Source organism: Heterodontus francisci, chromosome 2, assembly GCF_036365525.1.
Source record: "Heterodontus francisci isolate sHetFra1 chromosome 2, sHetFra1.hap1, whole genome shotgun sequence".
NCBI lineage: Eukaryota > Metazoa > Chordata > Chondrichthyes > Heterodontiformes > Heterodontidae > Heterodontus > Heterodontus francisci.
In genome coordinates, this window is record NC_090372.1 from 110,118,668 (window position 1) to 110,135,929 (window position 17,262).

The 17,262-nt window shown below is 44.8% G+C and overlaps 1 protein-coding gene across 4 annotated transcripts in view; it reads left to right on the plus strand.

Moving 5' to 3' along the window:
* LOC137379820 (cytochrome c oxidase subunit NDUFA4-like) overlaps positions 1-17,262 on the plus strand; it is a 54,313-nt gene that overhangs the window by 19,735 nt on the left and 17,316 nt on the right. For 2 of the 4 annotated variants that reach the window (XM_068051207.1, XM_068051222.1), the window contains one exon: positions 7,910-8,025. The exons of 1 other annotated variant lie outside the window; for it this stretch is intronic. In XM_068051207.1, coding sequence (XP_067907308.1) covers positions 8,023-8,025 — 3 coding nt within the window. In that variant the 5' untranslated portion in view covers positions 7,910-8,022. The remainder of the gene's footprint in view (positions 1-7,909; positions 8,026-17,262) is intronic. One more of the 4 variants, XM_068051216.1, reaches the window with a different exon arrangement.

Below are 17,262 nucleotides of genomic sequence, written 5' to 3' on the forward strand. Positions count from 1 at the left end.
AATCCCCTCTAAACTTTCTGCCCCTTACCTTAAATCTATGCACCCTGGTATTGACACCTCTGCTAAGGGAAACAGTTTCTTCCTTTCGACCCTATCGATGCCCCTCATAATTTTGTATACCACAATCAGGTCCCCCCTCAGCCTTCTCTGCTCTAAGGAAAACAACCCTAGCCTATCCAGTCTCTCTTCATAGCTGAAATGCTCCAGCCCAGGCAACATCCTGGTGAATCTCCTCTGCACCCTCTCCAGTGCAATCACATCTTCCTTTAGTGTGGCGACCAGAATTGTACACAGTACTCCAGCTGTGGCATAACTTGCATTTTATACAACTCCATCATAACCTCTAAAATAAAAGCAAAATACTGCGGATGCTGGAAATCTGAAATAAAAACAAGAAATGCTGGAATCACTCAGCAGGTCTGGCAGCATCTGTGGAAAGAGAAGCAGAGTTAACGTTTCGGGTCAGTGACCCTTCTTCGGAACTGACAAATATTAGAAAAGTCACAGATTATAAACAAGTGAGGTGGGGGTGGGGCAAGAGATAACAAAGGAGAAGGTGCAGATTGGACCAGGCCACATAGCTGACCAAAAGGTCACGGAGAACAAGCAAACAATATGTTAATGGTGTGTTGAAAGACAAAGCATTAATACAGATTAGGTGTGAATACACTGAATATTGAACAGCAGCAAGTGCAAACCTGAAGAAAAACAACCTGAAAAAAACAGTGGGTAAGCAAACTGAACAAACTAAGATGAAATGAAATAAATGCAAAAAAAATTGTAAAAAATGTAAAAAGGAAGAAAAAATAACTAAAAATGAAAGTAAAATGGGGGGCTGTCATGCTCTGAAATTATTGAACTCAATGTTCAGTCCAGCAGGCTGTAGTATGCCTAATCGGTAGATGAGATGCTGTTCCTCGAGCTTGCGTTGATGTTCACTGGAACACTGCAGCAATCCCAGGACAGAGATGTGAGCATGAGAGCAGGGGGGAGTGTTGAAATGGCAAGCAACCGGAAGCTCAGGGTCCTGCTTGCGGACTGAGCGGAGATGTTCCGCAAAGCGGTCACCCAGTCTGCGCTTGGTCTCCCCATTGTAGAGGAGACCACACTGTAAGCAGCGAATACAGTATACTACATTAAAAGAAGTACAAGTAAATCGCTGCTTCACCTGAAAGGAGTGTTTGGGGCCTGGGATAGTGAGGAGAGAGGAGGTAAATGGGCAGGTATTACACCTCCTGCGATTGCAGGGGAAGGTGCCCTGGGACGGGGACGAGGTGGTGGGGGTAATGGAGGAGTGGACCAGGGTGTCGCGGAGGGAGCGATCCCTTCGGAATGCTGACAGGGGAAGGGAGGGGAAGATGCGACTGGTAGTGGCATCACGCTGGAGGTGGCGAAAATGGCGGAGGATGATCCTTTGGATATGGAGGCTGGTGGGATGAAAAGTGAGGACAAGGGGATCCCTGTCACGGTTCTGGGAGGGAGGGGAAGGGGTGAGGGTAGAGGTGCGGGGAATGGGTCGGACACGGTTGAGGGCCCTGTCAACCACAGTGGGGGGAAATCCTCGGTTGAGGAAAAAGGAGGTCATATCAGAAGCACCGTCATGGAAGGTAGCATCATCAGAGCAGATGCGTCGGAGACGGAGAAACTGGGAGAATGGAATGGAGTCCTTACAAGGAGGTAGGGTGTGAAGAAGTGTAGTCGAGGTAGCTGTGGGAGTCAGTGGGCTTATAATGGATATTGGTAGACAACCTATCCCCAGAGATGGAGACAGAGAAGTCGAGGAAGGGAAGGGAAGTGTCAGAGATGGACCATGTAAAGGTGAGAGAACCGTGACAGGGTTCCCCTTGTCCTCACTTTTCATCCCACCAGCCTCCATATCCAAAGGATCATCCTCCGCCATTTTCGCCACCTCCAGCGTGATGCCACTACTAGTCGCATCTTCCCCTCCCTTCCCCTGTCAGCATTCCGAAGGGATCGTTCCCTCCGCGACACCCTGGTCCACTCCTCAATTACCCCCACCACCTCGTCCCTGTCCCAGGACACCTTCCCCTGCAATCGCAGGAGGTGTAATACCTGCCCATTTACCTCCTCTTTCCTCACTATCCCAGGCCCCAAACACTCCTTTCAGGTGAAGCAGCGATTTACTTGTACTTCTTTCAATGTAGTATACTGTATTCGCTGCTCACAGTGTGGTCTCCTCTACATTGGGGAGACCAAGCGCAGACTGGGTGACCGCTTTGCGGAACATCTCCGCTCAGTCCGCAAGCAGGACCCTGAGCTTCCGGTTGCTTGCCATTTCAACACTCCCCCCTGCTCTCATGCTCACATCTCTGTCCTGGGATTGCTGCAGTGTTCCAGTGAACATCAACGCAAGCTCGAGAAACAGCATCTCATCTACCGATTAGGCACACTACAGCCTGCCGGACTGAACATTGAGTTCAATAATTTCAGAGCATGACAGCCCCCCATTTTACTTTCATTTTTAGTTATTTTTTCTTCCTTTTTACATTTTTTACAATCTTTTTTTGCATTTATTTCATTTCATCTTAGTTTGTTCAGTTTGCTTACCCACTGTTTTTTTCAGGTTGTTTTTCTTCAGGTTTGCACTTGCTGCTGTTCAATATTCAGTGTATTCACACCTAATCTGTCCTAATGCTTTGTCTTTCAACACACCATTAACATATTGTTTGCCTGTTCTCCGTGACCTTTTGGTCAGCTATGTGGCCTGGTCCAATCTGCACCTTCTCCTTTGTTATCTCTTGCCCAACCCCCACCTCACTTGTTTATAATCTGTGACTTTTCTAATATTTGTCAGTTCCGAAGAAGGGTCACTGACCCGAAACGTTAACTCTGCTTCTCTTTCCACAGATGCTGCCAGACCTGCTGAGTGATTCCAGCATTTCTTGTTTTTGTTCCATCATAACCTCCTTGCTCTTATATTCTATGCCTCGGCTAATAAAGGCAAGTATCCCATATGCCTCCCCAACCACCTAATCTCCCTGTGCTGCTGCCTTCAGCAATCTATGGACAAGTACACCAAGGTCCCTCTGACTCTCTGTACTTCCTAGGGTCCTACCATCCATTGTATGTTCCCTTGCCTTGTTAGTCCTCCCAAAATGCATCACCTCACACTTCTCAGGATCACATTCCATTTGCCACTGCTCTGCCCATCTTACCAGCCCATTTATATCGTCCTGTAATCTAAGGCTTTCCTCCTCACCATTTACGACACCAACAATTTTTGTGTCATCTATGAACTTACTGATCCTACCTCCTATATTCACATCTAAATCATTAACGTACACTACAAACAGCAAGGGTCCTAGCACCGGTCCCTGCGGGACACCACTGGTCACAGGCTTCCAATCGCAAAAACAACCCTCGACCATCACCCTCTGCCTCCTGCCACTAAGCCAATTTTAGATCCAATTTGCCAAATTGCCCTGGATCCCATGGGCTGTTACCTTCTTAACCAATCTCCCATGCGGGACCTTATCAAAAGCCTTACTGAAGTCCATATAGACTACATCAACTGCTTTACCCTCATCTCCACATCCAGTCACCTACTCAAAAAATGCAATCAAGTTTGTTAGGCATGATCTCCCCCTGACAAAGCCATGCTGACTGTCCTTGATTAATCCCTGCCTCTCCAAGTGGAGATTAATCCTGTCCCTCAGAATTTTTTCCAATAGTTTCCCTGCCACTGATGTTAGACTCACTGGCCTGTAATTACCTGGTTTATCCCTGCTACTTTTCTTGAATAATGGTACCACATTTGCTGTCCTACAGTCCTCTGGCACATCTCCTATGGCCAGAGAGGATTTGAAAATTTGTGTCAGAACCCTTTCTATCTCCTCCCTTGCCTCACATAACAGCCTGGGATACATCTCATCTGGGCCTGGGGATTTATCCACTTTTAAACCCATCAATTGTATTGCTCTGGAAATGAACCCCAGTGCTTTGTTTGCAATTTTTATGGGTATGTTAATTTGCATCGCTACTTTTAATGATTTGTAAATCTGTACCCCTATATCTCTTTGCTCCTCTATACCATTTGGACTTAATTTTCCAAGGATTATAGAACGTTATTTCTCCTGCCAAAATGCACTGCCTCACACTTCCCTTCATTGAAATTAATTCACCATTTACCTTTCCATTCTGCAAGGTTATTAACTTTATCTTGTATTTTATCACAGTGTTCCTCAGTTTTAAATCTACCGCCTCTACCCCACCCCAAAAAAAAGGTGTAATTCTAAATTTTGAAATTGTACTTCTGAGTCTGCATCCTTGATGTAAATAGTGAACATTGGCCCAGCACTGATTTTTGTATAACACAACTCCCAATTTTCCACTAGTCTGAGTAAATACCTTTAACCCCTACCCTTTTCTTTACTGTTTGGCAGCCAGTTTGCTAACCATTCTGTTCCCTGACTCCACATGCTCTGACCTTAGTCACGAGACTACTATGTGGTACTTTATCCAAGAACTTAAGACTTGATGCTAACAGTTATACATTGGCTTGATACTTTGACTGTGTATTGTCACCAATTGTACATAAATATTTTTTTCACCTTTGCTAATGGGTAATACTTCACATGTGCAAGTTTTGTGTGTATTAAATTTTATCCAGACTGGCCAAGAGAGTGTGGGAAAATGGCACACTGACACAGAACACAAAAGTCCGAGTGTATCAAGCCTGTGACCTCAGTACCTTGCTCTATGGCAGCGAGGCCTGGACAGGTTATGTCAGCCAAGAGTGACGTCTCAATTCATTCCATCTTCGCTGCCTCCGGAGAATCCTTAGCATCAGGTGGCAGGACCGTATCTCCAGTTCAGAAGTCCTCGAGGCGGCCAGCATATACACCCTACTGAGCCAACGGCGCTTGAGATGGCTTGGCCATGTGAGCCGCATGGAAGATAGCAACATAGGAAGATAGGAACAGGAGTAGGCCATTCAGTCCCTCGAGCCTGTCCCATTCAATGAGATCATGGCTGATCCACGGCCTAACTCCATATACCTGCCTTTGGCCCATATCCCTTAATATCTTTGCTAAACTAAAATCTATCTATCTCAGATTTAAAATTAACAACTGTTCTAGCTTCAACTGCTGTTTGTGGGAGCGAGTTCCAAACCTCTACCACCCTTTGCGTGAAGAAGTGCTTCCTAACATCTCTCCTGAATGGTCTGGTCCTAATTTTTAGACTATGCCCCCTAGTTTTAGAATCTCCAACCAGTGGAAATAGTCTGTCTTTATCTAGCCTGTCTTTTCCTGTTAATATCTTGAAGACTTCAAATCAGATCACCCCTTAACCTTCTAAATTCTAGCGAAAACAGGCCTTCACTTTAGAATTGGCCTTTATAGCCACTCCAGGCGCTGCTCTACACACCACTGACCACCTCCAGGCGCTTACCCATTGTCTCTCGAGATAAGGAGGCCAAAGAAGATCTTGAAGACTTCAATCAGATCACCCCTTAACCTTCTAAATTCTAGCGAAAACAGGCCTAATTTGTGTAATCTCTCCTCGTAACTTGACCCCTGTAGTCCAGGTATCATTCTTGTAAACTTACGTTACACTCCCTCCAAGGCCAATATATCCTTCCTAAGGTGTGGTGCTCAGAACTGTTCACAGTACTCCAAGTGGGGTCTAACCAGGGTTTTGTACAGCTGCAGCATAACCTCTGTGTCTTTATACTCCAATCCTCGAGATATAAAGGCTAGCATTCCATTAGCGATTTTGTTTATTTTCTGCACTTGCTCATGGCACTTTAAAGATCTATGCACCTGAACCCCAAGTCTCTTTGGACATCCACTGTACTTAACCTCTTCCCATTTAGAAAGTACCCTGCTCTATCCTTTTTTGGTCCAAAATGGATAACCTCACACTTGCCTGCATTGAAATCCATCTGCCACAGTTTTGCCCACTCACCTAGTCTGTCAATATCTCTTTGCAATTTTATACTATCATCTAGACTGTCTACAATGTCGCCTAACTTTGTATCATCAGCAAATTTGGATATATGACTTACTATGCCATAATCCAAGTCATTCATGAATAATGTGAATAATTGAGGCCCCAACACAGATCCCTGCGGGACACCACTAGTGACATCCTGCCAATCGGAGTAGTTACCCATTATCCCCACTCTCTGTCGCCTACCACTCAACAAACTTTATAACCATGTCAATAATTTGCCCTCAACTCCATGGGCTTCTACTTTAGTTAACAGTCTCTTCTGTGGGACTTTATCAAATGCCTTCTGGAAGTCCATATAAATAACATCCATGGACACTCCCCTGTCCACTACCTTAGTCACCTCTTCAAAAAATTCAATGAGATTTGTCAGGCATGACCTTCCCGTCATGAATCCATGTTGGCTGTCCCTGATTAACTGAAATTTTTCTAGGTGTTCATTCACCCTATCCTTGATTATAGACTCCAGCAACTTGCCCACCATAGATGTCAGGCTAACTGGTCTGTAATTTCCTTGGTTCCCCCTTTCACCCTTCTTAAAAAGTGGAGTGACATGTGCAACTTTCCAATCCAGAGGGATCACTCCTGAATCTAGGGAACTCTGAAAGACTATAATTAGGGCATCTACAATGTGCTCCCCTACTTCCTTTAACATCCTCGGATGGAAACCGTCAGGTCCTGGGGATTTCTCACTCTTCAGTTCCATTAATTTCCTTGTTACTGATGATTTACTTACGTTAATTGTATTAAGTCCCTGTCCCCTATCAGGTATTAATTTTTTCGGGACTTCTGGCAAGTTATCCTCCTTGTCAATTGTAAATACTGAGGCAAAGTAATTGTTCAACATGTCTGCCATTTCCCCATTATCAATGACAATATCTCCAGTTTCAGCTTTTAGTGGGCCTACATTGCTCTTGACCACCTGTTTTCCCTTTATTTAACTATAAAATTTCTTCTTACTGATGTTGCTGCCCCTTGCAAGTTTCCTTTCATAATCTCTTTTAGAAGCTCTTATAAGCTGCTTTGTGACCCTTTGCTGGTCTTCGTATCGATCCCATTCGGCTGGATCTGTGCTGCGTTTTGCATTTTTGTAAGCCATTTCTTTTTGTTTTATGCTATCCCTAATCTCTTTAGTTGTCCATGGCTGTTTTTTCTGTGAAGTGGAGCTTTTTCCTCTCAGGGGTATATACTCGCTCTGTATTTCGTTAAATGTTTCTTTAAATATTCTCCACTGTTCTTCAGTCGTTTGACCCATTAACAGATCTACCCAGTTTACCGTACCAGTCTCTGTCTCTGTCTCTGTCTCATCCCGGTAAAGTCAGCCTTACCCAAGTCTAAAATTCTAGTAGCTGATGGTAGGATCCCCAAGGACACATTGTACAGCGAGCTCGTCGCTGGTATCAGACCCACCGGCCGTCCATGTCTCCGCTTTAAAGACATCTGCAAACGTGACATGAAGTCCTGTGACATTGACCACAAGTCATGGGAGTCAGTTGCCAGTGATCACCAGAGCTGGCGGACAGCCATAAAGGTGGGGCTAAAGAGTGGCGAGTCGAAGAGACTTAGCTGTTGGCTGGAAATAAGACGGAAGCGCAAAGAGAGAGCCAACTGTGTAACAGCCCCAACAACCAATTTTATCTGCAGCGCCTGTGGAAGAGTCTGTCACTCTAGAATTGGCCTTTATAGCCACTCCAGGCGCTGCTTCACAAACCACTGACCACCTCTAGGCGCTTACCCATTGTCTCTTGAGACCAGGAGGCCAAAGAAGAAGAGGAAGAAAAGACATTTTATCCAGTTAGGAGGCAGGAATACATGTAACATTAAAGGGAAATCTGAGGTTCTTGGAGTTAAAAGGTGCAATTCAAGAATAATGTTGGCTCTGTCATTATAACTTACTGATTAAACTTACACACACTTGTTTTTCTGCCTCAATCAGCAGAATCTATATTACTCCAATTTTTTGGGCAGCGGAAGGAATGCAAAGAGAATATGATTTTACGTTAGAATTTTATTTACACCTTTCTTGAATCTCTTTATTACCTGTACATTATGGTGAGTAAATGCAATAGGCCTTGAAGTAAACAGCTTTCATCTCCTGTTTTTGTTTTGAATTTTGAATGTAATTTTTATGATCAGTTAAGATGTATGACGTAGAACCTTACTGAGAGACTGTAGAAAAGTACAGTAATATTTTAGTGAGAGTTATTGAAGGGAAAGATTAGTACCCCAATAATTGTTACCCTCTCCTTCCCCCTTCCCCTACATCCTCCCATCCCCCACCAATCTGCTCCTCTATCATCCAGCCCTGGAAGAGTTTTAACTTCCTGCAGAAACAGAAGACCAAAGCTATCCTTTTCAACCTTCATTACAAACTCCATTTCCTTGCCACAGAATCCATCCCTCCCTAGCCACTGCCTCAGAAAATTCATCCACCCCATTCTCGTTAACCTACATTGGCTCCAAGACTGCCCCCTACAACTCCATCCAATTGGAAATTCTCATTCCCATGTTTAAATCCCTCCAAGACCTCTCTCCTCCCTATCCCTGTAACCTCCTCCAACCCTACAACTCCTTCAAACTCTCCATTCCTCTGAGCCTGATCTCAAGCATTTCCCCCTTCAGCTCACCATTGGCAGCTGTGTCTTCAACCACTTAACTCCACTCTCTGGATTTCCCTCTCAAAGCTTTTCCACCCTTTCTTTAAGACCTTCCTTAAAGCCCATCTCTTTGACCAAGCTTTAGGACATCCTTTCTGCAATCTCCTCCTTTGGCTTGGTGCCCATTTTCACACACCTCCATGAAGCACCTTGGAATTTGTTTTATGTTCTGGGTGCTATATAAATGCAAATTGCATTACAAGAGGCTGTTCAAATAAACATTGATGGCAGTTGTTGTTGTTTAGTAGTATCAACCAGAAAACCTTCAGATACTGTGCAGGGCTAAAGCTCACATCAGAAGGTTTTTATGAAGATTATCAAATGGTAACAGTGAGTTACATTCCATGATTATGATATATTTGCACACTGAACCACTAAGAAAGTTAGAAGCTATTTTTGTAAAATATGATGCATTTTATCTCTACAAATGCAAATAGAATAACTTATATTTAGGCTATGGGGAAAAGGTGGGGGAGTGTGACTGGTGAATTGCTCTTGCAGAGAGCCAGCATGGACTCGATGGGCCGACCTCCTTCTGTGTTGTAACCATTCTATGATTCTAAATAGCCCCTGTAATGCAATAAAGTGTCCCAAGGCACTTCAAAGGATCATTACAAAATAAAATAAAATATGACACCAATCCACATAAGATTAGGTCAGTTGACCAAAGACTTGGTCAATCAGGTGGGTTTAAGGAGCATCTTAAAGGAGGAAAGTGAGAGAAGCAGAAAGGCGTAGGGAGGGAATTCCAGAGCTTAGGTCCTAGGCAACTGATGGTACGACCACCAATGGTGGAGCAATTAAAATCGGGGATGCTCAAGAGGCCAGAGTTTGAGTGCAGATATCTCAGAGGGTTGTGGAGCTGGAAGAGATTATGGAGATAGGGAGGGGCAAGGCCATGGAGGGATTTGAAAACTAGGATGAGAATTTTAAAATCCAGGTGTTGCTTGATCAGAAGCCAATGTAGATCAGCAACCACAGGGGTGATAGGTGAATGGGACTTGGTGCGAGTTAGGACACGAGCTGCAGAGTTTTAGATGGCCTCAAGTTGATGGAGGTAGAGAGTAGGAGACCAGCTAGGAGTGCGTTGGAATAGTCAAGTCTCGATATAACAAAGGCATGAGCGAGGGTATCAGCATCAAATGAGCTGAGGTGGTGGGGAAGTCGGGTGATGTTACAGAGGTAGAAATAGGCAGTCTTACTGATGGCAAGTATATGTGGCCAGAAGCTCATCTCTGGGTTAGATATGACACCAAGATTGCGAACAATCTGGTTTAGTGTCTGACTGTTGCCAGGAAGATGGATGGTGTCAGTAGCTAGGGAACAAAATTCAGAGTGGGGGCTGAAAATAATGGCTTCCATCTTCCCAATATTTAATTGGAGGAAATTACTGTTCATCCAGTACTGGATGTCGGATATGCAGTCTGTTAATTTAGCAACAGTGGAGAAGTCGAGAGAGGGAGCAGTGAGGTAGAGCCGGCCTTTTGTGCATTTCATCCTCCCTTTTCATCCTACCATTGGTGGCAGAGCATTCAGCTGCTTCACTCTTACTGTTTTTGGAATTTGTTAGTGTTTGGAGTTCTCTTCCCCAGCAAGCCGTTGAGGCTGGGTCATTGAATATATTCAAGGCTGAGTTAGACAGGTTTTTGATTGACAAATGGAGTCCAGGTTTATGGGGGCAGGCAGGAAAGTAGAGTTAAGGCCACAATCAGATGAGCCATGATCTTATTGAATGGCGGAGCAGGCTTGAGGAGCCGAATGGCCTAATCCTGTTCTTTTTTTTATTTGTTCATGGGATGTGGGTGTCGCTGGCTAGGACAGCATTTATTGCCCATCCCTAGTTGCCCTTGAGAAGGTGGTGGTGAGCCACCTTCTTGAACCGCTGCAGTCTATGTGGGGTAAGTACATGCACAGTGCTGTTAGGAAGGGAGTTCCAGGATTTTGACCCAGCGACAGTGAAGGAACGGCAATATAGTTCCAAGTCAGGATGGTGCATGACTTGGAGGGGAACTTGCAGGTGGTGGTGTTCCCATGCATCTGCTGCCCTGGTCCTTCTAGGTGGTAGAGGTCACGGGTTTGGAAGGTGCTGTCTAAGGAGCTTTGGTGTGTTGCTGCAGTGCATCTTGTAGATGGTACACACTGCCGTCACTGTGCGTTGGTGGTGGAGGGAGTGACAATCAAATGGGTTGCTGTATCCTGCTTGGTGTTGAGCTTCCTGAGTGTTGTTGGAGCTGCACCCATCCAGGCAAAGGGAGAGTATTCCATCACTCCTGACTTGTGCCTTGCAGATGGTGGACAGGGTTTGGGGAATCAGGAGGTGAGTAGGATTCCTAGCCTCTGACCTGCTCTTGTCATGGTATTTATATAGCTACTCCAGTTCAGTTTCTGGTCAGTGGTAACCTCAGGATGTTGATAGTGGGGGATTCAGCGATCGTAATGCCATTGAATGTCAAGGGGAGATCGTTAGATGCTCTCTTGTTTGAGATGGTCATTGCCTGGCACCTGTGTGGCATGAATGTTACTTGCCACTTATCAGCCCAAGCCTGGATATTGTCCAGGTCTTGCTGCATTTCTGCGTGGAGTTCTTCAGTATCTGAGGAGTCGTGAATGGTCCTGAACATTGTGCAATCATCAGCGAACATCCCCACTTCTGATCTTATGATTGAAGGAAGGTCATTGGTGAAGCAGCTGGATATGTTTGGCCTAGGATACGACCCTGAGGAACTCCTGCAGTGATGTCCTGCAGCGGAGATGATTGACCTCCAACAACCACAACCATCTTCCTTTATGCCAGGTATGACTCCAACTGGTGGAGAGTTTTCCCCCTGATTCCCTTTGACTCCAGTTTTGCTAGGGCTCCTTGTTGCCATATTTGGTCAAATGCTGCCTTGATGTCAATGGCAATTACTCTCACCTCACCTCTTGAGTTCAGCTCTTTTGTCCATGTTTGAACCAAAGCTGTAATGTGATCAGGCGCTGAGTGCACTGATGGAACCCAAACTGAGCAGGTTATTGCTAAGCAAGTGCCGCTTGAATTCCTAACTCATGACCGAGAGTAGACTGATGGGGCGGTAATTGGCCGGGTTGGATTTGTCCTGCTTTGTGTGTACAGGACATACCTGGGTAATTTTCCACATTGCCTGGTAGATGCCTGTGTTGCAGCTGTACTGGAACAGCTTGGCTAGGGCGCGGCAAGTTCTGGAGCACAGGTCTACACTACTATTGCCAGAATGTTGTCACGGTCTATAGCCTTTGCAGTATCCAGTGCCTTCATTCATTTCTTCACATGGAGTGAATCGAATTGGCTGACGACTGGCATCTGTGATGGTGTGGACTTCAGGAGGAGGCCTATTTCTATTGTACTTATGTCCTTAAACTGCTCTGCCTCTTACCTTATTCACCTTGTTAAGACCTCAATAGAGACTTAAATTTAAAACAAGAGATATGAACTGATTAAAGAATTGCATAAGGTTTCACATTTTAAGACTTTTACTCTAACAATTCAACTAAAAATCAACATTAACTGAACAGTACTTAGCAGGTAGCTAATATATTAAATTACAGAGAAAGGTATTTCCCACTAATTTATTAACACACTCGAAAACCCCACACCCTTTTTATATGTTACAGTGTTCTCAACGAGAAAGGTATCCTTACAATTAAAAGTCCCAAACTCCTCCAAGTTGCAATGGGTTAGATCTCTGTCCTTCTCAAAGCCAATGTCCTCTTCGCTCACTTCTTCCAAACACATTCAACTTGTCTTCCGTTAATATGGCAATCTCTGGTGACCCTGTTGATCTTTTCTCGTTCGCAAACATCAAATTACGAATCGGGTTCAAGTCTTAGCAGCTATTTGCTGTATTGGTGATCTGAGAGCAGCTGTTTTTCTCTTGCTCTCTCTAGACCGCACATCACTGCTTACTGTCTTCCTTTTTTCCTTTCAGCCTGCCTCCAGATCTAGGAAAGCTTGTTGAATTCACCCAGAGAAAAAAGTCAATAGTTGTTTGCCTTTTAGTCCATAAGTCTGACCGTAGCAAAATCACCTGAGCCTTACTTTGTTTCCAGGTGTTAAAAATTACAATTTAAATTTGTATTTTTAGAGCCCCTGTCTCCCTATTACAATCTGAGAGTCTGGGAGAGCGAAAGCCATTTCCTTTAGGTGTTACAACCTTCCACCCTGATTTCAAAGGAGTCTTTGATCTGGGTTCCTGGTTCTCATCCCTGGCTTATTTCTGGGTAGAATTGGTGTGAGGTCACATGTCTCCTCCGATTCAATTTTACACTGCATTAAAGATCTCAGTTTTTGAAACATAACCATACTACAAACTCCAGCTTTCATAACCTTTAAAAACTAGCTCAATACTCACCTCTTTCACCTGGTTTTCTGTCATACTTTTTCATCTGCCCTTTCACGGGGAGGATTTGAGAGTAAGTTATGTTTTTAAAAAAGTGAATTTGCACTTTTTTAAAAATACTGTAATCTGAGGAGGTTTGTTGTGATAATGAGTCATCTATTATTATGGTTTATGATGACCAGAGATATTTGTTACTTTGTCTATGGCCTGATAATTCAGAAAAATCTTATGGTGGGGTGATTCTATGGTTGATACCAGTGTCTGCTGAGATATTCTTCGCAGAAGGGTGATCAGTTTCATTGATAGGCCGACTGCCAAATCCTTGAATAGGAAAGGAGTAGGATGGCCTACCATTCCACTTATAAATAACATGAGTATAGGAATAAAGAGACACATGCGCGTGCTGACATGTTTTAACCAAGTGACTAAGTTATAGGCCTAGGGCCCAGAACTGAAGCCTAAAATGCAGGAGGTCATTGTTTGCAGTTAGAACTTTTCTAGAAAGAAAATTAAGCCAGAATAAGAAAGTTATCCCACACTGCCAATCTGCCAGTGTCTTACCTGTCAGCCCGAAAGCCAGTCCAGACTGCTACTGCCCATGCCGAGGTTATGCAGTTCAAAGCTTGCTTGTAGACCTGGCTTCAAGAAGGACACTAGCATTGGTTCGACGGTCCTCCCATTGAATTTGAAGGATGCCGCGGAGGCAATGATGGTGGAATTTCTCGAGCGTTCTTATGTGTCACTGATGCACAGTCAGGGTCATACTGCAGTACAGGAGTGTTGTGACGACAACCGCTCCATACACAAGGACTTTTGTTGACTTGCGGATGTCTTTGTAGTCAGACACTCACTGCTGTCATTTGTCGAGGGCTGAGCTGGCGCAGTTGATCCGGTGTTGGATCTCCTCATCCCTGGTGACCTTTTGAGAGAGGTGGTTGCCAAGGTATGGGAAGTGCTCGACGTATTCCGGAGTCTACCCTTCAGCATATATGGGAGGTGGAGTATTTGGCTGACCAAGTGTGGGTTGATGGGAGTTTTTACAACTGCTGACACCACCCTTTGTGGATCACCACTTTGGCGGGGTGGAGAGGCTTGTGCACTCCAACGATCCATGGTAGGGTCAGGGGGGAGGTAGCAGACAAAGTGTGGTCCAAAAAGTCCTCAATGGCAGAACAGGCAAAGGAAGATGGTGTGTCTCACTGGCCATGAAGGCAGAAGAGGGCTGCAGCAGCAAGGTGGTCCCAGTCATCGTGGTTCAGCACGTCACCAAAATCTGACCACCAACCTGTCAAGATCATGTGGACAATGACAGCTCCCCAGGATCCATTTGCCAAGTCCTGTAGCAATGGAGAATTGGCAACGGGGACAGGCCTATGAACCTGGGAGTCCCTAGTCAGGAATCTGCACACAGACAACAGATGCATGAAGGTCATTGGACACCTGTGTTGGGACAGAGGTGTCTTTGGGCAGTAGGATCTGTAACTGAGTAGTCCTCTGCTCACCCCAAATGGGGAGGGAGGGCGGTGCTAGAAAAGGTGCCCTAAAAATAGGCTGTCCCACTTTCTCCTGGCTGGGGACCACACCCTGTGGGATCACCATCTTTGTGGTCAAAGAAAGAAAACTTTAAATTTTGCAACTTGGAATGTGAGAACACTCATGAATAATCTCAAGAGTGACTGGCCAGAAAGAAGAACTGCAATTGTATCATGTGAGCTATCAAGACTCCAAATTGACATCGCCACCCTCAAATTCCTGGGGAGGGGCAGCTGAATGAACAAGCAGGGGGATACACCTTCTACTCGAAAGGAAAGGCTGACAGAAACCTTCGTGTTCACGGAGTCTGGAATAGGATCTTGGATGCACTGCCAGAACTCCCCAATTGTATAAATGAAAGGCTTTTTATACTTTACCTACAGCTCAGCCGTAATCAATATGCCACCTTCATCAGCGCTTATGCCCCAACTCTTGACTCCAATGAAGATATTAAGGCAAAGTTCTATTCTGACCTTGCTGAAGTCTTCACTGCCATCCCGAAATCCCAAAAGAAGAAAAGATCATCCTTCTGGGGGACTTTAATGTCAGGGTTGGCCGTGACTCCGATGTCTGGAGAGAAACCGTTGGGAAAAGCCAATGCAAATGGTGTCCTCCTGCTGACAAAGTGTGCTCAGCACAGCCTCATTATGACAAACACCCTCTTCCAACAGAAGGACAAATACAAAACCATATGGAGGCATCCTAGATCAAAGCACTGGCACTTCTAGATTATGTCATTGTTCTAGTCAAAGATCTAAGTGATGTCTGTATCACTCGATCCATGTGGGGGACTGATGCCCACTGGACAAATCATCGACTTGTTCAGTCATGATGAGCATTCACCTAGCACCAAGACCCAAAGTCCAAGAGGAAGAAGATCAATGTCTCAGCCATAAAGCAGCCCAACTGAAGCGAGGAATTCCAATTGCAGCCCACAACCAATCTGGAAAATCTTCACACAGCAAATTCAATTTCAGAACAATGGGAATAAATAAAGTCAGCTGTATAAGATTCCTATGTCCAGACCATTGGGTTCAAGCATCGTCGTCACCAGGACTGTTTCAACGAAAATAATGCTGAAATATGTGAACTAGCAGACCAACCCAAAGTTGCAAGTCAAGAAGGCAGCATTCCAACAACTCAAGGTTGACACCCAAAGACAAATCCAGAATACAAACAACAAGTGGTGGGAAGAGAAAGCCTGAGAGATCCAACAATATTCCAATCATCATGACATGCAAAGCTTTTTTGAAGCCACCAAGACCCCATCTATAGACCAAGGTCAAATGCACAAAATCCCCTTCATGCACAGGATGGTGTCTCCCTTCTTAAGGATGACAATGTCATCCGCCAACGCTGGAAAGAACATTTTCAACAACTCCTCAACCGTGAATCCACAGTGGCAGCTGATACTCTTCAGGCTATTCCCCCAGTACCCTGTGGTAGAATCCATGGGTGAACCACCATCAATGGGAGAGCTGCAACAAGCAATCAAGCAGTTGAAAAACATCAAAGCCTCCAGCCTTAATGGTATTCCAGCTGAGGTCTTTAAAGCTGGTGGGCATTTGCTCACATCAAGACTCCATGCATCGTTCTACGGATTTGGGAGGAAAAAGAACTCCTCCCCCATCCACCATCCCCTCCCCCGGCCCCTGACTTCAGGACTACGACAATTGTAACTATCTTCAAGAAGGGAGATAAATCATGCTATGGAAACTATCGAGGTATTTCCCTCTTGTCCGTAGCAGGGAAAATCCTAACATGCATTCTCCTGAATTGCCTACTTACTGTGGCTGAGGAAATCTTCCCAGAGACACAGTATGGCTTTAGACCTTCCAGAGGAACCTTTGACATGGTATTTGTTGCCAGACAAATACAAGAAAAATGTTGAGAACACCAGGAACTATTCATTGCATTCATCAACCTGACCAAAGTATTTGACTCAGTAAATCGTGAGGCTTTGTGGATTGTGCTCCAAAGATTTGGATGTCTAAGAAACTTCATCACAATCTTGCAATTGCTCCATGATGATATGACTGCAACTGTCTTGAGTGGGAGATTTGAAACAGACACCTTCAAAATCCAGACCGAGGTCAAGCAAGGCTTTGTGATAGCCCCCATACTATTTAGAGTCTACCTGATGGTGACTATTCACCTGGTCAATAATCAACTGCCCTCTGGTGTGCGTATTAAGTACTGCCTAGATGGAAAACTCTTTTACTTCAATCACCTCCGTGCCAAAACTAAACTGACCAGCATAGATATACATGATCTTCAGTATGCAATATCTGCAGTGTCATCCACTCTGCACCAGGTTTGCAAGCCATTCTCAATCTCTTCAAATCTGCATACGAGAGACTCTGCCTGTCCTTGAATGTTGCCAAAACAAAACTCATTGTCAACCCACACCTATCATAAGGGTGATTATTTAACTTTTTTGTGTAACGTTGGTTTACTTGTTTGATAAAGTTGGTTTGGAATGGTTGTTTTGTGGTGACTTTTATTTCAACATTGTGGCCAAGGGGCCACTGATGTACAGTGACAGAGGGAAGGTTAGGTGTGGGGCTGATGTTGAATGGGAAATTGGGTCATGTTCACTGGTACTGCAGTCAGATGAGCCGATCATGGACAGTCTATTCAGAAAGGGAATATGTTGGTTGCCTCCTATTATTCCTGCTGCTCCTCTTCTTCCTCCTGTTCCGTAGCTGCTTACTGTATACCTGGTGGCAAACGCTGTGGCTTCA